We start from the raw sequence: 27,490 nt of genomic DNA, 5'->3' as shown, positions 1-27,490 counted from the left end.
TCATTTTTTCTTATTAGGTCTCTTTCACACGAGCGTGTCCGGATGCGTTGCGGCAAACCCGCGCGAGTAGGTACACAATTGCAGTCAGTTTTCACTGCGATTGCGTTCCGTTGTTAGCTAATATTGCGCGGGTGCAATGTATTTTGCAAGCGCGTGATAAAAAACTGACTGTGGTACCCAGACCCTAACTTCACAGAAGTTCAGGTTTGGGTTCAAGGTTGTGTAGATTGTATTATTTCCCCTTATAACATGGATATAAGGGAAAATAATAGTAATCTGAATACAGAATGCTAAGTACAATAGGGCTGGATTTTTTTTTTTTTTAACCCCTCCAGCCCTATTTTACTTAGCATTCTGTATTCAGATTACTATTATTTTCCCTTATAACCATGTTATAAGGGAAAATAATAATAATGATTGGGTCCCCATCCCGATCGTCTCCTAGCAACCGAGCGTGAAAATCGCACCGCATCCGCACTTGCTTGCGAATGCTTGCGATTTTCACGCAGCCCCATTCACTTCTATGGGGCCTGTGTTGCGTGAAAAATGCACAAAAAAAAGCTTGCTGTGATTTTTCCAGCAATGCACAAGTGATGCATGAAAATCACAGCTCATGTGCACAGCCCCATAGAAATGAATGGGCCCGGGTGCAATGCGTTCAACTCGCGCATTGCACCCGCGCGGAAAACTTGCCCGTGTGAAAGGGGCCTTAGAGTACTCGATTAATCGATAGAATGCTCGATTACTAAAAATTGTCGTTTACTGCAGCCCTAGCTGTCAGCATCCGTATGTCTATTCCGCAGTCCTGCAAAAAAAGATAGAACATGTCAGCTTGTGGGCAAGAATAGGCATTTTTACAGTGAGTCTGCAAAATACATACATTCATGTGAATGCACCCTAAAAGTAATAGTCATCAGAAAATGACCTATTGTTTAAATCACTTTATTTATTTATTTATTTATTTATAATAAACATGTTAAAATGCTTTAGTTTTCACATTAGCCAGTAGGCCTAAAATAGTTAAGACTTCCTGTGTTTTGAAAGCAGCTGCATGGGCCATAGACACAATGGACAAAAGCTGAACCCACTGACTTGTATGGGAGAGTTTTCTAGGCATGCTCGGTGATCTGGGGGGGTCAGAAGTCAGGAGGGAGTAGATAAGCTGTGATATCACCTGTTGTAGATGGTGAATCCTGTGTTAACCGAGGTGTTACTTGTCATTGTAATTCTACCTGTGGTGATGATAATATCTACTGAAAAGTTACTGCTATACGCCATATTACAGAAGTATTTTTCCTTGCCAACAATGGTGGGGTGCATGAGGCCATAGGACTTAGGTTTAAACCCATTGAACACTATTTTATCCCACTTATACTTTGGGGAAAAGGATGCGAAATGTATACATTAAAAGGATACTTTTTAAACCCTTTAGTGACCAGCCAGTTTTGGGCCTTACTGACCAGGCGTTTTTCTTCCTTTTTTCATCGTAGCGTTCCAAGAGCTATAACTTAAAAAAAATAAAAAATCTTTTTGGGTATAAATAACATGATATCTTTATTCTCTGGGTCAGTACAATTACAGTGATACCAAATACATATTTTATTTTTTTACATTTTACTACTTTTGTGCAATAAAACCCCTTATTTATTTATTTTTTCTTAAGAAAAAAATGTTTTTTTGCATTGCCGCTTCCCAAGACCCATAACTTTTTTTCTTTTTCTTTCTATGGAGTTGTATGAGGGCTTGATTTTTGCGGGACAACTTGTATTTTTCATTTGGTATCATTTTAGAGTAAATGGTGCTTTTTGATCGCTTGTTATTAAAAAAAATAAAAAATTCGGCCGGGTCCCTGCTCCCCTTTCTTGGCTTTTCCAGCATGTTGAGCCAGGACCTCGTAGTGTAGAACAGAGGGGACCACAAGCGACAAAACCCCTTTATAATCACATGCACTTGCAAAAGTTTTGCTCTGGAAAATGGAAGCGAATGTAGATCTTTTGAAATGCAGAACGGGACAGTTGTTCCATTCTTCTGAGTGGGGTTTACAGAAGTCCATGCACATGAAGAAGTCCAGGTGTTTACCACTGGACACTGCCCCATTCAGAGAACTGGAGCTGATTTTTAGGTGCAGAAAATTCTGTGACTAAAAATCTCTTTTAGTGAGGTGATTTTAGCGACTAGCACATGGATTTCTTCAGCATGGGTGGGTTTCTGGATTTCTGTAAACCCCATTCAGATGAGGGGACGAATCCCAGAAATTTCCACAACAAATCTGTCACGTGTGTGACTATAGCCTCGCACTTGTAGCTCAGACTTTGTGATGTCTCTGCCCAGAAGACAAGAAGCGTCCAATGTCATGCGCTTACAGTATATGGTGTCTCCTGGGGTTGCATGGTAATCCGATGACTTCTATAGGCAGTGGTATGCGTGTGGTGTGGCTGAGATAAACAGTATGATAGTGATCTCCGTCTGTCAGAAAGCTGCCAAGTGCTTGTGACCTTACAGTCGATGTGACTCTGTAATGTTATCTGGCTCCTGGGGAAGAAACTGCATCTACTGTGCTTTTCTTACCACCTAGTCTCTGCTCAAGACATCGTTTTCTGGGAAGTGCTAGTGTTTCGCTACAGTACCTAGCAGTTCTGGAAGCTCATCCGGAGAAAACGACTCCCAGCCAGGCTGTAAGGACTTGTTTTAAGAGTAGGAATACAGTGGATAGCCTCATTTCACAGTATAAAACCACCGCTCGATGTCTACCAAGAGGATACTGCTGAAGAACAAGAGCCATACTGGACTGTGTACAGGTTTGCTCTAGACTTCTTCACAGTGAATGATCTACTTTTCAGCATTTGTCAATGTTTCTTATTTATGTTGTATCTGAATATTGTTTTTTTTTTTTTTTTCTGTTCTTCACGCCAGTAGATGATCAGGCCAATAATATGGAAGGAACATTCATATGAATGCTAGTTCCCAGAAATTGGCCGGTATAAAGATAGGTTTCCACGAGGCATGTACACCCGAAACCCCGCACAGATTTGCAGATTAACAGAGGATTTGGCTTCAAATTTGTGTCGCAGGCAGCGAAATCAGGAGGTCCAAGGATGCACAGAGCCATATATACTGATGACCTATCGTCAGGATAGGTCATCAGAACCTGATCGTCAAGGGTCCAACATGCGGCACCATTGCTGATCAACCCCTTTAACTGCTTTTGCATATGGATTACAAATTGCAATAATGGATCGCTAAGTAAAAAATATTATTACATTCACCTGAGCTAGCCCTACAAGGCATTGTGTCTGCTTTAGCAGTGAAAGTGACTTCCTTTAAGGGCTCATGCACACAAACGTATTTCGTTTCCGTGTCCATTTCATTTTTTTGCTGACCATATGCAGAACCATTCACTTTAGTGGGGCCACAAAAAATGGAAATAGAACATGTCCTATTATTGACCGCATTATGGACAAGGATAGGACTGTTCTATTAAGGACCAGCTGTTCCGTCCTGCAAAATGCGCCATGCACACGGCCGGTATCCCTGTTTTGTAGAGCCGTGAAACCAACCGTCATGTGCAGGAGCCCTAACTTATAATAGAGAATCGCTTTTAAGATAAAGCCCCTCAGTGCAGCTGCCACATACCACGAAAACAGGTCCACCGTCCGAAACCAATGACCACACAATTTTACCACAAAATAGTGTGACCGTTGTTTGCTGCATGCGTGCATGGTTTGGCCGTATGCTGCCAGCCTCACCGTGTGGTCATACCCTTGGGCCCCTTGCAGACAAGCGTGCCCGGATTATATCCGGATGCATTCCGTGAAAACTGCGCGATTTCGCAAACAAAGCCATTCATTTTTGTTTGCGATTGCGTTCAGTTTTTATTGCGCGGGTGCAATGCGATTTACTGTGTTTTGCACACGCGTGATAAAAAACGGAATGTTTACAAACCACATCTCTTAGCAACCATCCGTGAAAATCGCATCGCATCCACACTTGCTTGCGGATGCGATGCAATTTTCACGCAGCCCCATTTACTTCTATGGGGCCAGCGTTGCGTGAAAATCGCAGCATGTTCTATATTCAGCGATTTTTTTTTTTATTTTATTTTATCTTTTTATATATTTTTTCCACGCAATGCAAAAGTGATGCGTGAAAACCACCGCTCATGTACACAGACCCATTTAAATGAATGGGTCCGGATTCCGTGCGGGCGCAATGCGTTCGCATTGCACCCGCGCTGAATTCTCGCTCGCGTAAAAGGGGCCTTAAAGGGAACCTGTCACCCAAAAATCGCCTATTAAGCTGTTTACAGTACCTTATAGTGCTGTATAGTCGTTTCCTGATGCACTTTTTGTTAGTTTTGCAGCATGTATGCTCAGTCAGAAATCGATGTTATATTCAGCTGCTGCCCCGTGCTTCAAGTCAGGCTTGAAGTCACGGGGGCAGCGGCCTCGGCGTCTTACATGGCCCTCTCCCCGCCCCCTGCCTCTGTGACTGACAGCCGAAATCCGATTCCGGGACCGCGCTCAACGGCCGCATGCGCAGTAAAGGGCGGCAGGAGCGCGGTCCCGGCTGCCGCGCGTACTACGTGCCGTCTTACTTTCGCCGCACTGCGCATGCGCCCGACATCCTGTATCAAACGCGCCCGCGCCCGGCATCTGGGCGCGGGCGCGTTTGATACAGGATGTCGGGCGCATGCGCAGTGCGGCGAAAGTAAGACGGCGCGTAGTACGCGCGGCAGCCGGGACCGCGCTCCTGCCGCCCTTTACTGCGCATGCGGCCGTTGAGCGCGGTCCCGGAATCGGATTTCGGCTGTCAGTCACAGAGGCAGGCGGCGGGGAGAGGGCCATGTAAGACGCCGAGGCCGCTGCCCCCGTGACTTCAAGCCTGACTTGAAGCACGGGGCAGCAGCTGAATATAACATCGATTTCTGACTGAGCATACATGCTGCAAAACTAACAAAAAGTGCATCAGGAAACGACTATACAGCACTATAAGGTACTGTAAACAGCTTAATAGGCGATTTTTGGGTGACAGGTTCCCTTTAAAGTGTTCCCTTAGCAACTCGCTGAATGTTGCCTAGGAAATTCCATCTTCATCGTTCTGTTGTACTGTAAGATGCAGAAGCAGGCCTCTGCCTCCCTACATGTCTAATATACAGTATTTTACTAAAAAAACAATGTTCCTTCATCTGCTGCCTGCACTGACCGAATTGCAGTGCTCCCTTTTATCTTCCCAGCTTGTCTCTGGTAAGATAGAGAAGAGAGATCAGTGCTATCATGTTCCTGTATACTTGATGTTAGCGCTGATTGCTGCAGCCTAGCTATCCAGAGGTGCGATTAGCAAGGGCGTTATGCAAGAAAGCATGTGACATTAGTTTTTGGTAAAATATATTATACAGGTAGGAAGGCAGAGGCAGGCTGAGAAGCCCACCTATGTATATTTCATGTACTACTTTTCAGCGTTGAGTAAAAAACTATAAAAAAGATAAGGCTACTTTCACACTTGCGTTGTTGTTTTCTGGTATCGAGATCCAGCAGAGGATCTCAATTAGTGTTGAGCGAAGCGAGCTTCTGGTGCTTTGTTCAAAACTTCGGATTAATACTGTACGGAGATCCCTCTCCATACAGTATTAGAATGTATTGGCTCTGATGAGCCGAAGTTAGTTATTCATGAAGTCACTCGTGACTTCATTGAATAATTTTGGTAGTTGATATTTAAAGTGGAAAACCAATTTAAAACTTGAAACCAAACTCGACTTCGGTTCTGAGGTACTAGTCGGAACCAAAGCTGAGTTCGGTTTCAAGATGGATCTCCATACAGTATTAATCCAAAGATTTGAATGAAGCCGACTTAGGTTGTAGCATCCGAAGCTCACTTCGCTCAACACTAATCTCAAAATAGGAAAAAACCTTTCCGTTTGGTCCTCATGCATTCTGAATGGAAAGAGATCCGTTCAGGGTGCATCAGAATCTTCCATTCTGGCAGCAACAATGTAAGTCAATGGTGATGGATGATTTTTTATTTATTTATTTATTAATTTTTTTTTAGGAGCCCAAAAAAACGGATCTGTAACCCATTGACTTTCAATGTATTTAGTGACAGACCAGTGTGAAAGCAAAACGGGAAAAAAAAAAACTCCATCCTAACGGAACGGATGCATCCTGATGTGCAAATTCACAACAGATCCGTTTAATTCCGGTATTTAGATCCTCTGCCGGATATCAATACTGGAATTAATAACGCACGTGTGAAAGTAGCCTAAACATGATTGGTATTGCCACATTCATGTGCTGTTTTTTGGTTGTCCCCTCAAAAACATCCCGAAATACAGCCAGTAAAAGGCTGGGTTTATACATCAGGTATTTGCTGTGCAAGCTGCCCTGACATACTGCAACAATGTAACTGAGTTGGATTTTAACAAAACCTATTCACAAAGAACGTTAAGAATCCAGGAATGAAAATCCACAGCATTCCTTAACAGTTGATGATGTTTTTTTTTCTATTTTAATGCATTAGGTGAAAGCCACAGCCAAATCCGTATTAGATTAAGCAACCTGATCCACACGTAAGGCTACTTTCACACTAGCGTTTTCGCTGGATCCTGCACGGTTTAGCAAAAACGCTTCCATTACTGATAATACAACCGTCTGTATCAGTTATGAATGGATCCGGTTGTTTTATCTTTAACATAGCCATGACTGATCCGTCATAACCCCCATTGATTTGCATTGTGGGTCATGACGGATCAGTCTTGCTCCGCATCCCAGGATGGAAGGCAAACCGCAGCATGCTGCATTTTGGAGCATTCCGTTCTGTTCAGTTACGTTTTATCCCCATTGACAATGAATGGGGACAAAACAGAAGCGTTTTTTCCGGTATTGAGACCCTATGACGGATCTCAATACCGGAAAACATTAACGCTAGTGTGAAAGTTGCCTAACAAATGCAGATTTTCAGTCTGAATCCCAACTTTGTCAGATGTAGCTCCAATGGAAGGCAGCCTGCATCCTCTGCATCGGTCATGTAGCCATTATATTCTAGCAGGTAGATCCTTGGACATGTTCCATGTACACAAGCAGTGCAATGGTTGTAGGCATTCTCCCTCAGTACTGCTCTGTAGTACCATGAAAAAAGGCACTTTTTATCCCAGATTCAAATGCTATCTACGGGATGTGAAATGGGTGTTGTGGGCCCCCAGGCAGAGAAACTACATACATTACGTAAATAATTATTTTTTCACTTAAACCAAAGGGCAAGCATTTCATGCTTAATGTATTCTTCATCTGTTCTTCTCTGTTCCATTACATAATGTAGACAGAATACCAAGATGGCAGAAACCTGTTTCATTGCATAAGAATGCTGATAGTCAATGACTGTCCACTAATGTTCTAGGTGAGGAGAAGGAAAGCACTAGCCATTCCTGCTTGTACAGTGAAGCGACGTGTTCTGTCCTTGTCTTCATCTGTGCTGTGCACATGCACCCAAAGCTGTCGGAGTCATGTCGGATAATAGCCGCGTTCTTCTATTACATAATTTCGAAACAGCCGGTTGTGACGGCTCCATCTTGGAAAGCTAAACCTCAGCTGCCTGGACATGCTAGTGGTTTAGTGGTCCCAAATGCAGTTACAGGTCCCCTTTAAATAATGGAATCTCCAAAGTGTCACTGAGTAGTGACATATCCAAAGTTTTCATCAGTGGGGGTCTGAGTGTTGAGACCCCTCACGATTGCTAGAGTATATAGCACACTCTGTCCTTACTGAAAAAGACGGGTTCAATAGAGTCTATGGATCAGTCTGGACTCCTTCTCCTGCAAGAAAGGTGGAGAGCACGCTCTATGTACCTATCTCTCCACCTCCACCTTTTAGCGATCGGAGCGAGTCTCCAAACCCCTCAGACCCCCACCAATTATAACATTGTATATGTCACTATGACGTATAAAAAGTTTTTGGGAAGCTCAGTGACACGTTAAATCTTATGTTGAAATATGGGCACATAATCTCAGTTGGTAGACCTTCTGGGAAGAACATGAGGGTTGTGCTTCATGAGGAGACTACTCAGTCAGCCACTCTCCTTCAGTCAGTGTCTGCCATAACGCTCGGGCACAGTAATTGTAGGGTTGGTGCTGAGTGATCGGTGCTCTTATTTAAGATGTGCCTTTCCTATAACAGTGGTGCAATATGCTCAACACTAGAGTAAAATTAGACATTGCCCTTTGTGATACGTGTGACATCCCCTGTAGTCCCGGGAAGGACATTCTATATCATGTGAATATAAAGCTACACTTTCGGTCCAAAAATATTTCGTTGGACTGCCTTTATCTTTGATTACGGCACATTGTGGCATTGTTTTGATAAGCTTCTGTAATATCACAAGATTTATTTCCATTCAGTGTTGCATAAATTTTTCACCAAGATCTTGCATTGATGATGGTAGAGTCTGACTGCTGCACAAAGCCTTCTCCAGCACATCCCAAAGATTCTCAATGGGGTTAAGGTCTGGACTCTGTGGTGGCCAATCCATGTGTAAAAATGATGTCTCATTTTCCCTGAACCACTTTTTCACAATTTGAGCCCAATGAATCCTGGCATTGTCATCTTGGAATATGCCCGTGCCATCAGGGAAGAAAAAATCCATTGATGGAATAACCTGGTCATTCAGTATGTTCAGGTAGTCAGCTGACCTCATTCTTGGAGCACATACTGTTGCTGAACCTAGACCTGACCAACTGCAGCAACCCCAGATCATAGCACTGCCCCCACAGGCTTGTACAGTAGGCACTAGGCATGATGCCTCTCTTCTTACCCTGATGCGTCCATCACTCTGGAACAGGGTAAATCTGGACTCCTCAGACCACATTACCTTCTTCCATTGCTCCAGAGTCCAATCTTTATGCTCCCTAGCAAATTGAAGCCTTTTTTCTGGTTTGCCTCACCGATTAGTGGTTTTCTTACGACTACACAGCTGTTCAGTCCCAATCCCTTGAGTTCCCTTCGCATTGTGCGTGTGGAAATGCTCTTACTTTCACTATTAAACATAGCCCTGAGTTCTACTGTTTTTCTTCGATTTGATTTCACCAAACATTAATCACGATCATTCAGGATTTTTTCCCGCCACCTTTCTTCCTTGATTACGATGGGTCCCCACTATCCTTCCAGTTTTTAATAAGGCGTTGGACAGTTCTTAACGCAATTTTTGTAGTTTCTGCAATCTGCTTAGATGTTTTCTCTGCTTGATGCATGCCATTGATCCATTAATTTTACCCTTCTCAAACAGAATAACATCTTTTCCACGACCACGAGATGTGTCTTTCGACATTGTTGTTTAAGAAATGAGAAGCAACTCATTGCACCAGTTGGGGTTAAATAACTTACTGCCAGCTGAAACATAATCGCCCATGCAGTAATTATTCAATAGGAGGCTCATAACTATTTGCTTAGTTAAAGGGGTTGGCCACTATATAAGTACTTTCTACTATATAGTGGGAGGTAGGGTAAAAAGAGTTTCCTAATATACTTTATTATAAAAACATTACTATTCAGATTTTTTTTATGAGCCCTGCTCCCTCGGCCCCGCTCTGTGTGCAGCCAGTTCGTCCATGGCTGCATGCGACATGGAGGAGCTTTAGAGAACGCTCGCCCATGGCTTTATTCTAACTGCACATGCGCTGCTTTTCCTAATAGGAGCAGCGCATGCCCAGTCTGCCCCTGCCACAAGCGCGCTCCCTGCTCCGACGCGCTCTTACTTTTCTTCCCGCTCCGAACTCTGACAGGAATAAGCCGGTTGTAGAGACGGTGTCGGAGCAGGGAGCGCCCTAGTGGCAGGGGTATACTGCGCCTGAGCTGCTCTTATTTGGAAAAGCAGCTCATGTGCAGTTAGAATAAAGCCATTCTCTAAAGCTCCTCCATGTTGTGTGCAGCGATGGACGAACTGGCTGCACGCAGAGCGGGGCCGAGGGGCCGGGGCTTATTATAAAAACATTACTATTCAGATTTTTTTTTTTTTATAAAGTATATTAAGAAACTCTTTCTTTTTTACCCTACCTCCCACTGAATAGTGGAAAGTACTTTTATAGTGGCCAACCCCTTTAAATCCAGGTGGCGACTTTTTTTTTTTTTTGGACAGGCAGTGTACATACCATGTAATGCACTCTGAGCTTCCAATGCTTCTGATTTCAACTTGATTTGCTTTCCATATTATTCATAAATTTATTCCAGAGCTGTAAGTATCTTTTTCTGTGGTGCCACATGCCACTGAACGAATTTTGGATTTACTATGTTTTTATTTTCTAGCATGCTGGAATATTATTACATTTACATAGTCTGCTGTTGAAAACAGAGGCTTTGTTTCTGAAATACTTTTATGTAAGCAGCTATTGGTTATGGGTGGAACAAATCCAGAGAGCGCTCAGCTGTCATCTTCTTGACATGTGAGGCGTGTGACTCATGTGTCCCCAAGAGAAAAGTACTTTGTATTGGCCTTAGTCATTGTGTTGTGCTTGGTGATATGAATTCCTGCTTATAATTATATAATTAAAGGTTTGGGCTGTACATTTGTACAGTGTCTCCTTCCAACCACCCTAACAACACGTACATATCCCCTAGCTGATCTTTCACCACTCATGTTTTTGTACTGATGCTTGCCTTTTCAGTGGAGTATTGTGAAGAAGCATAGATGTATAGTATGGCAGATGGTGCTGAACTAGTAGTCACCCAGAGAGTAATTCCACAGTATAAAGTCTAGCAATACTTTACCATTTCTGAAGATCGGTTATGTATAGGGGTAGCCAGAAGTTTAGACAAATCGCCTATGTGTTATACGTTTTCTCAGTGTTTTGACATGTTATAGGAAATGAATAGGTTTCGGGCACTACCCTTTAATATAGCTGAATTGCAGATTTGCCAAAAGTACCACCCAATTTTCCTTAATAAGTATGTCTCATAGTAAGTTACAGAGTGCTTTTCGTAAGAATTTCCTCTGTTTATTGATCGCTGTTTATATGCAGCCGGATATATGCAATTTTGGGGTAAATTAAAGTTTGTGTATCTATACCGTAATTCTTCTTCTCTATGCACTTGCTTGCCTCTACAGATTTTACTGTTGGTGTCATGGAAAATGACCCTACTGCTACTGAATTTATGATGCTTGTTATGCTTTTATTACTGCAAATAATAGCTTATTGCCGTTGAGTGGCCCTCTCCGATAGTAAGGAGAGCCTTTAATTCAGGATTATGTAGAAGAGCAGGCAGACTTGGATTGTGATGAATCGGAAAAAATTTAATATGGTGAATATTTTTTTTTTTCATGGCGCAATGCTTATTTGACCCAATGGATTGTACAATCATCTTGTTTCACGTACTGTCTAAAGCTGGTCTTACTCATGACACAATGATCGACCACCATGCAGTTGACCCACCAGCAACATGTCAGACGGAGCAGGCCAACCATGGCGTCAGTTTATTTTTTATTTTTTTAGGACTCCATGATCCTTGTGCACAGTGTAAATGAACAGCTGAATTGCCATGTACCTGTAGTTTTGGCTTACCATGGATGACATTTTCCAACCTGGCTGATGACATTTTGGTCCATCGCTAATTTTTCAAGCAATGGTCAACTAAAATTTTTCAAGCAATGGTCATCCATTTCGGCTGACTTTAAGGTCATGTGTACGGCCAGCTTAAAGGGGTTGTGCAGGGGTTTTATATTGATGACCTATCCTCCAGATAGGTCATCAATATCAGATCGAAGAGGGTCCGGCAACCCCGCCAATCAGCTTTTTGAAGAGAAGGCAGCCTCCATGCAAGCTCTACTTTCTCTTCATTTCACTGCCTGTCGTCTCAGAAACGAGTGTAATTGCAAGTACTTAAATGGAGCGAGTACTTGTAATTACACTACGCCGCCACTGTAAGGGAGGCGATGTGTAATGTAATGAAGAGGATGCAGCGCTCTCATGGGGTGCTGGGTGTCGGATCCCCTCCGATCAGATATTGATGACCTATCCCGAGGATACATCATCAATATAAAACCCCAGCACAACCCTTTTACCTCCACTTGTAAAGCCGCTTTATCTGTGTTCTAATAGCAAAATAATCTCTCTTCCCCCCCCCCCCCCCCAACTACTGTGCAGTTTAGCCTGATTTCAGCCTGATGCTCCATGCTTAGCTTGGCATGGCCTTTCACTCCACAGGAAAATTGCCTCAATTAGTAGATCTCTATGGCATCAGAGGCTCTTATAAAAGTATCAGTAGTTTTCCACTTTACCATAATTACCACCTAACTGCTTTGCCCGAGTCCAGCTCGGGCAGTCGGAAAAGTAGATAACTGGAGGGGGGCGGGCTGCTTTAGATGGTGATATCTCCTGATTAGTAGCAGCTAGGAACATGCAACTGGTCTTGTTTGAAAGCTGACATTCCAGGCTTTCAACCCAGCTAAGACTACTTTCACACTAGAATTTTGTCTTTCCGTTTGTGAGATCCGTTCAGGGCTCTTAAAAGTGGTCCAAAACGGATCAGTTTTGCTCTAATACAATCTGAATGGAAAATGATCCACTCAGAATGCATCAGTTTGCCTCCGTTCAGTCACCATTCTGCTCTGGAGGCGGACACCAAAACGCTGCCTGCAGCTTTTTGCTGTCCGCCTGACGAAATGGAGCTAAACGTTTTCTCTGACGCAATCTGGCACAATAGAAAACCGATCCGTCCCCTATTGACTTCAAATGGTGTTTCAATTGTTTTATTGTAATGGAAGCGTTTTTGCTGATCCATGACGGATCCACAAAAAAACGCTAGTGTGAAAGTAGCCTAAAGTCCAACCAACAGAGGAGAAATCACTGTTAGAAATCGAGTCGGGAATAATCGCAGGTAAGGCTACTTTCACACTGGTGTTTCTGGGTCCGCCTGTGAGATCCGTTCAGGATCCGAGGGCCGTGACCCCTTTAGCTGATCAGTGCTGGTGCCTAGACTTTGACCCCCATCCATTAGAGATATATAATATATATATTAGTATAAAAATCTACCGACAGCACCACCTATGAAGCAAAAAGCGGGTGCAAAGTCCAAGTACGGTAACTGGAGCTTACCCACTAGTAGACAATGGAAAAAATCGGACAGCACTCCAGACGGTTTCTTCGGTAAAGCAAGTATATTTAATCACCCATGTGGTGGCAGCACATTAGTCAGCTAAGCGCATCGAGGCCCGAAGGGTAAGACTGCGTGTACACAAGACTATACATCATTATATAATATAATATAATATATATATATATATATATATATATATATACTTTTAAAGCACAGGTAAAAGTAGGCAGTACAGGGAACAAAAAATGTGTTATTAAAGGGGTTGTCCAAGTTATATTTATTTTTTATTTTATTTATTTTTTTGGGCGGGGGTCCGACACCCCGGCACCCACTCCGATTAGCTCTTTGAAGAGAAGGCGTGCGCGGTGTCAGCGCTGCCTCCTCTTCACTGTTTACCTTCTAGCCGTTGCATCTGCAGTGCTGAGCAGGTGTAATTACACCCAAGCTGTCCAATTGAAATGAATGGGACGGTTAGGTGTAATTACACCTGCTCAGCACTGCAGATGCAACGGCTAGAAGGTAAACAGTGAAGAGGAGGCAGCGCTGACACCGCGCGCGCCTTCTCTTCAAACAGCTGATCGGAGGGGGTGCCGGGGTGTCGGACCCCCGCCCAAAAAAAATAAAAATAAATAAATATAACTTGGACAACCCCTTTAATAACACATTTTTTGTTCCCTGTACTGCCTACTTTTACCTGTGCTTTAAAAGAGGGTTGCTAGGCATGGTCCGGCTATCTGTTGAAGTATGGAGGACGCAGAAGCAGCAGCAGCAGCGTGCAAGGTCAGATTACTGACAGCCAGGGACTGTAAGTAAATGATTAAAGCCAGGTCCTCCCCAGCAGCTGATAACAGTGCCTGGGCTGTGTGCACTTCTCCCTGTCCCTGCACTTGGCAGACGCTCCCTCACTCATTATCATCATTGTAGTGACCCACATAATTAAGTTATGTCATTTATACCACACAGTGAACTCTGTAAATCCACAAAATAATGTTAAAATTGCAGTTTTTATCTTTCCCTAAAAATTAAATAACAAAAGTTATTTAATACACAATATATACCCCAAAATGCTTGCGGGTGACACTAGAGAGGCTCATTCTTGTCACGGCCTGCTATTGGCTGAAACCCTACCCCTCATCGCCCATATATATCTCCATAATCCTTCTGACCCCCAGAATAAAGTTAACATTAGGGCTGCAACGAGTACTCGATTAAATCGAGTAATTCGACTAAAAAAAAATCCTTGATCCTCGTTTGTGGGGGGCGAGATAAGTACTGTCTGTGTGAGGGGCCTGGGCATATGGGGGAAGGGGGCATTATAGACCTTGGATAACTTCTTTAAGGCCTCTTTACTATCCTTGTCCGTAATGCGGACAATAATAGGACATGTTCTGTTTTTTTTTTGCTGAACGGAATACACACGGCGTACCTTCCGTTTTTTTTTTTTTGTGGACCCATTTAAGTGAATGGTTCCGTATACGATCCGCAAACAAAACGGAAAGGAAACGGAATGAAAATACGTTTGTGTGCATTAGGCCTAAGTTAGAGCTTCTATATTTAGTACCAAGTACCTAACTGGATCATGTCTGTATAAAGGAAACCTTTGCATCATTCCCTATAGAATAGAGCTTTATGGCCCATACAAGTTCAGTAGATAGGATAGCTGCAGCTATCTTTTATGATAAAATGCCAAGGCAAGAGTTAAGTATTGCTTTAGAAAAGGGACCTGATCCACTTTGCTCCTGGCAGAATACAAGTATGGTTGGAAGATTGATGTGATTCCTTGAGTATTAGATTGGCCGTGCATCAGTATAATGCATTATCTGGCAAAGCAATTATGCCAGGGTCACAGTAATCATAAAGCAGCACTTACCTTTGGCATAAAGACCACAGTTGCAATGTAACGTAAAGTATTGCTTGGCTTCTCTTTTTACCTTTATGAACCATCAAGGCTGCGGCCTAGTTTGCTACGTTTTCATCTCTGCATTTCAAAAGCCATAACTTTTTTTTTATTTTTCCATCACCATAGCCGTATGAGGGATGAGTTGTATTTTATTTTTTAATGGCACCATTTTGAGTGGTGGGGGTGACAGTGTGAAAAACCAATGCAATCCCACCATTGTTCACTGCACAGTAATGATATGTTATCTTTAGGGTCCATTCACACGTCCGTTGTTTCTTTCCTGATCTGTTCCGTTTTTTGCTGAACAGATCTGGACCAGATCTGGACCCATTCATTTTCAATGGGTCCTGATAAAAAATCTGACATTGTGCTGTCCGTTTTTTTTCAGGACCCATTGAAAATGAATGGGTCCAGATCTGGTCCAGATCTGTTCAGCAAAAAACGGAACAGATCAGGAAACAAACAACGGACGTGTGAATGGACCCTTATTCTGCAGGTCAGAAGGATTATGGATGGAGATACATACATATATATATATATATATATATATATATATATATATATATATATATACATACATACATACATACATACATACATACATACATACATACATACATACATACATACATATACACATTTGTAAGTTGCTTTTTGTGAGCATATTTTTTTTTTTTTTTACCCCATTTGGGATATATATGACCTTTTTGATAATTTTCATTTATTTTTATTTTTTTCTGTATTACAATGGATATACATTTTTACAGAGGCAGGATACAATAGCACCTGGAGCATGGCAGGCCTGAAAGACTTTAGAAGGCCCCCGACTGCCATGATAACGCAGCACCCTGCAATTGAGTTTGTGGGGTGTTGATCAGAGGACAGAGGGTGCTCTCTCTTTATAACCACTCAGATATTGTGGTCGCTGTTGACCATGGCATATGAGGGGTCAAACTGCCAGGATCTGAGTCCTCTCCAATCCCAAGAGTGAGAGCTGGGTGTCTGCTGTATAGTACTCTTGAGCCCCAAGCATCCCTGTAACATACGCCTATGACACTGAGTGTTAAGGGGTTGTGCCATCTGAACATTAATGTCTTAAGATAGGATATGCTGTAAATGTCTGACAGATACAGGTCCCTCCACTTGGCCCTGATCCTGTCTCAAGAACTAGTCCCCAACATGAATGAAGAGCGCGCCATGCATATGCATCATGCTCTCCATTCACTTATATGGACCTTCCAAAAATAGCCAAGCATGCCTGCCCACCCCTCCATTTACCGCTTCAGTCCCATAGCAGTGAACGGATAAAGCCAAGTACAATATGCATTGCTTGCTCACCATTCACATTGGGGCCTTGTTCTTGAGATAGGACAGACCCGCACCTACTAGACAGTAAGGGCTCATGCACATGACAGTATGGCTTTTTCAGTGTTTTGCGGTCCGTTTTTTACGGATCCGTTGTTCCGTTATTTGTTTCCGTTGTGTTTCTGTTTCCTTTCCGTTTTTCCATATGCCATATACAGTATACAGTCATTACATAGAAAAAATTGGGCTGGCATATAATTTTCAATAGACGGTTCAGCAAAAACAGAACGGATACGGAAGACATACGGATGCATTTCCGTATGTGTTCCGTTTTTTTGCGGACCCATTGACTTGAATGGAGCCAAGCACCGTGATTTGCGGACAAGAATAGGACATGTTCTATCTTTTCACTATACGGAAATACTGAAACGGAATGCAGACGGAGACACTTCAGTATTTTTTGCTGAACCATTGAAATGAATGGTCAGTATATGTACCGCATACTGAACTAAAAAAAGGCCAGTATACTGAACACAAAATACTGTCGTGTGCATGAGCCCTAACACCTATGGCATATCTTATCTATACGTCATAAATGTCCAGCTGGGAATAGCCCTTTGTCTCACTGTACTCAGTGATGTAATATAACATCGCTGAGCGTGAAGGGGTTAAATCTCTAGCTTTTCTCCATCCGAACACCAGAAGAGACTTCTTTGTCCTTTGTATTCTTATATATGTCCCTGTGTAAGGTGCTTATTTCTGCCGAAGGAAATGCTTTGAAATATCCTTGACATTGACTGCTCGGAACATTATGCTGATTATTTCCGTAGAACACATTACAATGGGTAAGTGAATAGGTTTTATAGCGCGGTTTGCATAATGCAGACTGTAAAGATGCCGTTTGCTTTGACATAAGTACCTGTGGATATTATGCCGTCCTGTTATAGTCCAACATGGGTAAAGGGATGATGGGACAGTCTGTAAATAATGAGCATGTCAAGTTGTAGGGGGGCATTCATATGTAAAGGTGATCTATTGTGTTTTACAGGGGTTAGGCTACTTTCACACTAGCGTTCATAGGTCCGTTCGTGAGCTCCGTTTGAAGGAGCTCACGAGCGGACCCGACCGCCTCCGTCCAGCCCTGATGCAGTCTGAATGGAGCGGATCCGCTCAGACTGCATCAGTCTGGCGGCGTTCAGCCTCCGCTCCGCTCGCCTCCGCACGGACAGGCGGACAGCTGAACGCTGCAAGCAGCGTTCAGCTGTCCGCCTGGCCGTGCGGAGGCGAGCGGATCCGTTCAGACTTACAATGTAAGTCAATGGGAACGGATCCGCTTGAAGATGTCACCATATGGCTCAATCTTCAAGCGGATCCGTCCCCCATTGACTTTACATTGAAAGTCTGAACGGATCCGCTCAGGCTACTTTCACACTTAGAATTTTTTCTAAGTTATTAATGCAGACGGATCCGTACTGAACGGAGCCTCCGTCTGCATTAATATGATCGGATCCGTTCAGAACGGATCCGATCGAACGCTAGTGTGAAAGTAGCCTTATCCAACCGCTATAATGCCTAGGCCCCTCATATAGATTATACCTACCCCGCTCCCAGATACCCATGTCATTCTTGATCCCCCACACTGCCGTCGCTGAATCTCCACGCCGCACTGATCAAAACATCCGGCAACGGGGGGAACAGCCAATAGCAGGTCTCAACGGGGAAGAGCCTCCCTAGCGTCACCCGTGATGCTGGGAGGCTCGTCCCCATAGCGGCCTGCTATTGGCTGAATCCCACAACCCCCTTCCCCTGTCGCTGGATTTTGATCCGTGCAAAGGGGAGATGCAGCGGTTGCTGTGTCGGGGAGCAGGGTTAGTATAACCTATATGAGGTCCTCCGGCATTGGGGGGGGGGGGTCATTATAGGGGTTGGATAACCCTTTAATAATGACTATTTCTTAGAAGTGCCCAGACAAAATTATTGCAGGGTTCCCTCCTCTGCTATAATCTGTTGGAAAAATGGCAGCAATACTCTACATCGCCCCTTCAGGCAAAATTAAGCATTACATGTCCAATTGAAATCAGTGGCCTCTGTTTACTCTGGCTAATAGATGAGAGTCCTGAATGCGGGATTTTTTCTTCTCTGAGCTCACAATTTCTTAATCTGGTATTTTAAAAAGGGTTATCTAAACCAGATATCTGCTTTCATTTTGGTCACGATCCCTAGAATGAGACAGAAAGCACTGACCTATCGCGCTCTCTCTCAAGGCGGGCACATAGACTTCTATTGGAGAGAGCGAGAGCACGTTTTGCAAGCACTTCTCTCTTCTCTAGGGACCAGTACTCAGCACTCAGACCCCCACTGGTCAAAACTTTTGATATCCTAGATGGCATATCAAAAGTTTTTTTTATAAACTCTGTGACGAGGGGACATCCTCTGCGTCTGGAGGAAAGAAGGTTTGTACACAAACATAGAAGAGGATTCTTTACGGTAAGAGCAGTGAGACTCTGCTACTCAATTCAACCTTGTCGCTCCATCAGTGGAAGTCGACACCAGAACTGCACAGTTCCGTCTACTATGTAGTGGACGGAGATCGTCACCTCTGCGTTTCTCCTATTGACTCCAGTGGGAGCAGTAATGTAGTAACAAGCTCCATCCACTACAAGGTTCACAGGGCCGTGTACTTCCGGCGAAGGAGCTCCACCAAAACGGCTGATCGGCAGGAGTGCTGTAAGTCGGTTCCCCGCCGTTCAGCTAATCATGCCCTATTCTTAGCACCCTCTGTAAAGTTTTAAAATAGTAATTCCATAATGAGAATTAGAAAAACTACAAATGCAATAAAAAGTCTACAAAACCACAATATTTTAATATAAAATACATTTTATTGTGCACACATTAAAAGAAAAAAAAAATACCCATAGTAGTTATCAACGGGGATGTAATAACCAGAAGAATTAATTTATCAAGTTATTTAGTGTAAAACCTAAACATCAACAAAAAACGCATACCCCCAAGCAAAGGCAAAATAGTTTTATTTCTCCAGCACAAATATGGCTGTTGAAATCATTTATTGCCTGTCACAAATGTGTAAATGATGTAAAGGTAACCGTGTGCTATCCCTTTGATTTTTAAGGCTAGTTTCACACTAGCGGTAAAATTCTACCGGCATGAAGTTCCGGCAGAGGAACAGCCTGCCTGTACATATTACATCCAGCATAGCCATTTACTACCTGAACATGCTGGAACTTGCAGTGGTATTTGTCAGCCAAATCACAGCACTAATGCAGGAAACGAACCGGTATAGTGGCCTGGCGGTGCTCCGGTCTTTTCTGGCTATGCCGGATACGATGTATTTAGACAGGCTGTTCCTCCGCCGGATGAATTTACTGCTAGTGTGAAACTAGCCCACCACAGATACTTAGGAAGCTATTGAACATATCTGAGTTAATCAGAGGTTCCAATAATAATATTCATGTTTATTCATCTGAATAAACGTTAATATTATTATTGGAGCCTCCAGCAGTGCCTTGGACTACTTCATATCCATATGCTGCTTGATTTTTCTTTTTCTTAAAAAATGGCAATGGCAGGTGGGGACGAGCTTGCCTAGCAGCATCGCAGGTGACTCTATGGGGTGCTGAGGGTCCCGGCACATGGGGGTGCTGTTGTATGATATTGGATAATCCCTTTAATGCTATGCACATTGATTTTTTTTTTTTTTTTTTTTTTTTTTTTTTTTAGCCTGTTATGTTAAGGCCCCATTCACACGTCCGCAATTTCGTTCCACATTTTGCGGAAACGGAATTGCGGACCCATTCATTTCTATGGGGCAGCACGATGTGCTGCCCAGATACTGAATTGCGGACCCGCACTTCCGGGTCCGCAATTCCGTTCCCGAAAAAATAGAATATGTCCTATTCTTGTCCGCAATTGCAGACAAGAATAGGCATATTCTATTAGTGACGCTGTCCATGTTTTGTGGATCCGTTACGGACGTCTGAATGGAGCCTTAATTGAAAATTTGCTAAAAACAGTGTTTTATAACAATTGCCGGTATCACAGATTAGTGTGTACAGTTAGATTGTGACATCGTTACTGGGAATACAAACACAAAAAGTGTGTGACAGTCTCCTTTTTCACAAATATATTTAAAGGAGTTTTCCTTTGGTGGGACCCCCGGGACCTCCACCAATCAGCTGTTAGAAGATGCCGCAATGCTTGGTGAGGATTCCTTACAGCTTACCAAGCACAATGCCTTTCATTGTATAGCGGCTGTGTTTTTATTTTATTTTCTTCTACTGTAATTCTCCAGTTAACTATTAACTAGTTAACCAGAATTAACCAGTTTCTTGTTTTAATTACTAAGAATATAAGAAGTATAGGTCATATATCTCCTTTTAAAATTTCACTCAAAATAAAATTTATCTCCCTATCTTTTATTCCGAAAATTTTATTGGATATTATTTACAAGTTATAGACTATCCAGAAAGGAAAAAAATTCTGTCAAAATCCTAAAAATACCTTACTTTATTAAATAACATTACAATATGACATGGAGATACATACTCTATATGTGAGCCATTAAAGGCCTTTAGTCAGCAGATTTCTACCTATAAAACTGGCTGACCTGTTACATGTGCGCTTGGCAGCTGACGACATCTGTGTTGGACGCATGAGAAAAATGATGTGTTAATATATGCTAGTGAGCCTCTAGGAGCAACGGGGGCGTAGTCGTTACACCTAAGGGCTCAGCTCTTTCGGCCACTGCAGCGTCCTCTGCATTTGTATTTATAGGAACAGGCAGGCATGATCACATTTACATTGCCTGGTCCTGTCAATCAAAGTGCAGAGGGCGCGGAAGTTGCAGAGAGAGCAGTTGCTAGCTGTAATAACACCCCCACTGCTCCTAGTTGCTCAGTTGCATATATTAACTCCTTAAGTCCGGTCCCAAAATATAGCACCTGCTCACACATGCAGCGGGTGCCATAGCCGCCGGGTTTCTGCTATTTTAAATAGCAGAGAACTGCAGCAAATGTATGCGATCAGCCATAAGGCTGAAAGCATACATTTTACCCATCAGATGCTGTGGTCAAATGTGACCACGGCATTTTTGCAGCCCGGAAGCGGAAGTCGCACGCTTCTGCTATGGTAACAACGTTCCCCGACAGAAATCGGGGAACCTGTTACATCACTGAAATAGCTTCGGGCTATTTCAGGATTATTTTTATTTTTTTTTCCCTCAAAGGTTTAAAAAAATAAATAAAAAATTCATATTAAAACGCAAGAAAAATGATACAAGTGTGGTATCGTTGTAACCCCATGACAATAGCTTATCCTCTGAACACAGGATAGGGTATAGGTCTTTGGCAAAGGGGCTGACTGCTGTGCCCGCTGATCACTAGAAAGGGTTCCCATGATTCCTCTGTTTGAATATAAACAGTCGTGTGTCTGACTAATGTGGTCTGGAAGAGATAGCAGAGTACAAGCACTCGGCTAGCTCTAGCAGTCCCATAGAAATTAATGGTGAACCCTGCCAATCGGGCACTTATTCTTTCTATCCTCCAATGTCGATTTTGGCTACATGATCATTTCTTCTGTAACATATAGGATAAATGTGTTTAGAAATGTTATGTTATGTACGGTTGTATACATAAATTTATCCACAAACCGTAGAGTTTCAAAATACGGATACCAGCCATGCGTATCCCACACTTTCTTCACTCGCTGTTATAGAAATGCCTATTCTTGTCTGCAAAACGGACAAGAATAGTACATGCTGTATAATTTGCAGAATGGCGGCAGAGAGCACACGGATGACATCATGCGCTGTCTGCATTTTTTCGGTCTGTGGGATCCTAGTGTTTCCCAGCTTACCAAGTCCCAGAAGGATTCTACAATGGATTTTAGATTTACAAATGGCATTTGATATGCCAGTCTTAGGGTCCATTCACACTTCTGCAAGTGTTTTGCGCTCTGAAAAACACGTACACTGGCCATGTGCGTTCTGCGTTCTGTGATAGAAATGCCTATTCTTGTCCATGGCTGCGAACAGGAATAGGACATGTTCTATCTTTTTTGCGGGGCTGCAGAACGGAACTACAGATGCGCACAGCGCACAGTGTGCTGCCCGGATCTTTTGCGGACCCGTTGAAATGAATGGGTCCGCAGCCATTCCGCAAATTGCAGACCCATTCATACGGACGTGTGAATGGACCCTTAACCAGATGTGTGTTGAAGTAGGATGCTTGTCCAGCGTTTTTACTTTATCTCATTTCAGCACTGGTGGGAAAAACATCCTGCTCCCTACTGTTCGGTTCTCTTTCTTTGGTTCCTTTCACTCGTCCTCCAGTTCCCATCTGTAAACTTTTGGATGCACAGAGTCATGTATGTCACTGCGGCCAATGATTGTTCTCAGTGTTGACATGTCCCCAAGCGGTCATCTGGAAGCTTACGGACAGGGACAGAAAGCCTAGTGAAGGGAGCCAGAACAGAACGTCGGGGAGCAGGTGAGTGTAATTATTTTTCCCACAGTTACAACAGGCTGTGGTTGATATTTAAAGAAGTAAAATAAAGCTGTGTGCCAGTAAGGGCCATTGCACACAACCGTATGCCCTCCGAGACATACGGTCGGTGAGCGGGCCATATGTCCCAGAGTGGCATTGATCGTGCACGTGGGAGTACACAGTATCATAGATTTTACAATGACGCTTTGCACGTCGGGCCGCCCGCGGGGCTATTGTCCCGCACTCATAAGATCTTATGAGTGCGGGACAATAGCCCTGCGGGCGGCCCAATAGCCCCGCGGGCGGCCCAAAGTGCACAGCATCATTGTAATCTATGATGCTGTGTACTCCCGTGCGCGCGATCAATGCCGCTCTGGGACATATGGCCCTACGGACTGTATATCTCGGAGGGCATACGGTCGTGTGCAAGGGCCCTAAGGGTGGCTTGATTGGGGCTTGCAGAAATCCATGTGCTTGCCTTCCCATTCAAATGAATGGAACTGATATTCAGTTATGGAAAAATCTGCAACAAAAGTCACAGAATGGACATTCGGATGCAGACAGCACATGGTATGCTGTTCCGCATCTTTTGTGGCTGCACTGAAGTGAATGGGTCCGCATCCGACCCGCAAAAAATGCAGATAAGATGCGGACTAAAAAAAAGTTTGTGTGCATGAGCCCTAAAGCTAATCTACACCAGCTATGGGCCGGCTGACATCTGCATCTATGCACAGCCACACACGTACTATACATACAGTGGATATAAAAAGTCTACACACCCCTGTTAAAATGTCACTGTTGTGCCAAATTGTATCCACTTCTTGATGACCATCTTCACTGTGTTTCATGGTATGTCTAATGCCTTTTTGTACCCTTCTCCTGACCAATAACTTTGATGTGTTGTAACCTGAAAAAAACAAACGGATCCTGTGCATCAATTATACACCATTTCCGTATGAGATCCGTTTTTTTAGACGGACAAAAAAAATTCAGGCATGCAGCACAAGTACTGTGATTAGCTAGTTCTGAACACAGCCACCTCCCCAATTATAAGACGGTGTTCACACTTATGTAACCACATTATTAATTTTACCCCACCGCTAAATGATTTCGGTTTGGTTTTCAATGGAATTGTGTAGAGTAAAGGGGTCACATTGAAGGTGGACATGAACCTGAAAACATTTGTCTGCCATTGTAAGAGTTTTTATATCCACTGTACATGTCGTACATACATGTTATATGAGTAAGACAGCGAAAATATGATGATTGATGATGATGGACTTTTTAAGTCCGTATTATTAGCATGTTGCAACAAGCTTGGAGACACGTTTGTAGAATAGGAATGAGGGAGGGTGTAATGGAAGTATTGGCACCCGCCCTTTGGTGTGCAGGTATCTGAGCTATTTATACAGCATCACAGGAGAGTGGAAGTAAGTGTCTCTCTTTCTCATTGCAGCCTAAGATGTCAAGGGTGTAGAATAAATGGCTTCCAAAGTGACCGATGCAATAGTTTGGTACCAGAAAAAGGTAAGAGTTATGACTTCTGAGTATTTAGTATGTTTTGTATGTGTGCAATGGGTCAGCCTAATGATGTATTGTAAGTGTGTGCAGTTTTTTGTCATTGTTTTATGTGCCTGTGTTAATGGTTGTTCCACTATACAAGAAGTGTTGTGTGCCCTTTATGTTGAGATTGTATTTACATGTGAAGGTCCGGTTTTTAAAATCTATTTTTGATGAACTACAAAGACTGAGGTAAAATAACATGTATTACAAATAGTGTCCCTCAGAGAACATCGGGTGGTTGTAAGCAGCCCTCCTGACGAGCTGTGTCCACAGAGCTATGAATGGAGCTAGGTGTAATAACACAGCTGATCACAGCAATTCAGGTGTTTGGCAAATGGAGCCCAACTTTCTAGAACGTTTCCTGGATCTTATAGTCATCTGGGGTCATTTATCAAACTGGTGTAAAGTAGAACTGGCTTAGTTGCCCATAGCAACCAATCAGATTCCACCTTTCATTTTTGACAGCTCCTTTGGAAAATTAAATCTGAAATCTGATTGGTTGCTATGGGCAACTGAGCCAGTTCTACTTTACACCAGTTTGATAAATAACCCCATATGTGTACAGTAATACCTGGAGTTGTTGTAGTATATATGAATAAATCAGAGAGCAGTATTGGGAAATGTGAAAGTTTTAGTGAATTTGGGTGTATATAGCTTATTGCTTTCTAGCAGGTATACAGTACTGCCCACTATAGTGTGCTCAATGAAGGAGACGCCGTAGTGCCTGTTGTGACGCCTTTAATTTGTGAAAACATCATTCCAGGTTAGGCTACTTTCACATTCACGTTTTCAATTCCGCTATTGAGATCAGTCATAGGATCTCAATAGCGGAAGAAATCGCTTCAGTTTTGTCCCCATTGATTTGTAAATGGGGACAAGACTGAACTGAACGAAACGGAATGCACCAAAATGCATTCCATTCTGTTTGGTTGCGTCCCCATCGCGGACAGAATAAAGCTGCAAGCAGCGGTTTTCTGTTTGCGATGTGGTGCAGAGCAAGACGGATCCGTCCCCATTGGCTTACATTGTGTGTCAGGACGGATCTGTCTTGCTCCGCACCACATCATGTTTTCTCTGACACCATAGAAAACTGATCCGTCCCCCATTGACTTTCAATGGAGTTCAAGACGGATCCATCAAGGCTTTAGAAGACAATAGACATAATACAGCCGGATCCGTTCATGACTGATGCATGCGGTTGTATTATTGTAACGGGAGCGTTTTTGCAGATCCATGACTGATCCGCCAAAAAACGCTAATGTAAAGGTAGCCTAAGTCAGTGTATGGATGAGCAGAGCGCGCTTTCCCAATGTATAGCTGTACTGCCACACGCGGGATCCAGCTCACAGACTGGTGAGGAACAGGAGCCAGTCTGTATCGTGGGAACAGATCCACTGACCGGTCGCTCCTAATAGATGAGTAAACTCTTCTTGCTTAAACCCCCAGGTGTAATTGCGGCTAATGTTATGCTGCCATACAATGGGAGGTTATGAAGCCTGATTTATATCTAAACAGTTGTTGTTACGCTTTCTCAATGGCAGAAGTGCTGAAAAGGAATCTGGCTTTAGGTAATCGGTCTAATTCCTGTCCCCTGATTACATTACACATGAAGTAACCGCAGCCGAACGACGCTGCAGTTGTCATTAGACAAGGTTATTGAACTAAATATTTCTCAGAGAATGAAATGCGCTGGAGCCATTGTCCAGCTGTGGATAAAACATTGTAGACCTCATATGTTGTGAGCTCATGTAGTTATGGCTTTCTATCTTAAAGGGGTTGTCTCATGAAATAAACGTATCCCCTGTCCACTAAGATTACAGGTATATTTTAGGACGACTGCTTAACTGTATGTAGTTGACTCTTTACGTGGATTTATCCTGTTACACAGTGTGAAGGAGCATATACAACCTTTAATCCAACAGTACATTGCTGACCAAGGCTACATTCACACCACTGTGAAGATAAACAGCTGTAAGCGGCCGCCATACTGAAAAGCAGCCTCCTTGCATTGTATGGGGGCCCCCTGGCCATGAAAATGGACAAAATAGGACATTTTCTATTTTTTTGATGGCCGTTAATAAAAGGCTATTAAAAAATCGGGTAGGTGAATATACCCATAGACTGCAATGGTGACACTTTTTTTTTTTTTTTTTTTACTGTCACATGAATGTACCCTAACCGCTTCTGTATAGAATTCCTGTTTGCTCACACCATTAAAGTCCTAGTGCTATGTAAAATTCCTCTGGGTCTTGGTAACCAGATTATACTTCATATAACTGACCACAATCCATTGTGTGGTTGACAACTAAATGAAGGGGATTGTCTGAGATCCTTGTGAGTTTTAGGAAGCCCCTTTCTGTATCTATGAAAACATAACTCTACTAAGCATAATTACAGTCTAGAAAGGGACAGCCTAATGTTTTGCCCAAGTAGCGATGTCACTTCCACCAACATTTCACATCACAGTGCCATGCCATGATGGGCTGCCATGGTCATATGAAAGGTTCTACAGTTTGGTTCCTCTGGATAGATCATCAGCATCTGACCGGCGGGGATCCGGCACCCTGGACCCCCGCCGATCAGCTGTTTGAGAAGGCAGCGGAGCTCCAGCAGCGCTGCGGCCTTCTCACTGTTTACCCTTGTCCCAGTGACGTTGCGACTAGTATTAAATGGCCTGGGCGGGGCTAAGCTCCATTCAAGTGAACAGAGCTTAGCCCCGCCAACGCTAGTTGATACTAGTCGTGACGTCACAGGGCCAGCGGTAAACAGCGCCGCTGCCTTCTCAAACAGGTGTCAGACCCCCACCGGTCAGATGCTGATGATCTATCCAGAGGATAGATCATAAGTTAAAACAAACTGTAGAACCCCTTTAACATTGATCAGACTGATACTTGACAGTCCAAGATTCGTGTCCATTCAGAAAAATGCTACTCGTAAGCACTTTTCTGCAATACTTTGTTGTCACTGTGATCAGCCTATGAACTGAACATGTTGGTATGATCATATTGCAGGTCCTGTTGTGCAGAAGTGTTGATCTACATAAAAATGCAGCACTAAATCACACCCTGTAGATACTGTATTATGTGGAGACCTTTTAACCTCTGAAAGCCTAGATACTGTATCATATGAACACCTTCTGACTTCTAGAA

General features: G+C 43.2%; 1 protein-coding gene across 2 annotated transcripts in view; it reads left to right on the top strand.

Annotated features, from left to right (window-relative positions):
• The window catches only part of PHTF2 (putative homeodomain transcription factor 2), a 108,668-nt gene that overhangs the window by 22,173 nt on the left and 59,005 nt on the right, over positions 1–27,490 (top strand). For both annotated transcript variants that reach the window (XM_044280140.1, XM_044280139.1), the window contains exon 2: positions 24,235–24,305. In XM_044280140.1, the coding sequence (XP_044136075.1) occupies positions 24,261–24,305 (45 nt within the window). In that variant the 5' untranslated portion in view covers positions 24,235–24,260. The remainder of the gene's footprint in view (positions 1–24,234; positions 24,306–27,490) is intronic.

Source organism: Bufo gargarizans, chromosome 2, assembly GCF_014858855.1.
Source record: "Bufo gargarizans isolate SCDJY-AF-19 chromosome 2, ASM1485885v1, whole genome shotgun sequence".
NCBI classification, from domain to species: domain Eukaryota; kingdom Metazoa; phylum Chordata; class Amphibia; order Anura; family Bufonidae; genus Bufo; species Bufo gargarizans.
The sequence above is the reverse complement of the archived record's forward strand: the minus strand, read 5'-3'. Positions and strand labels throughout refer to the sequence as shown.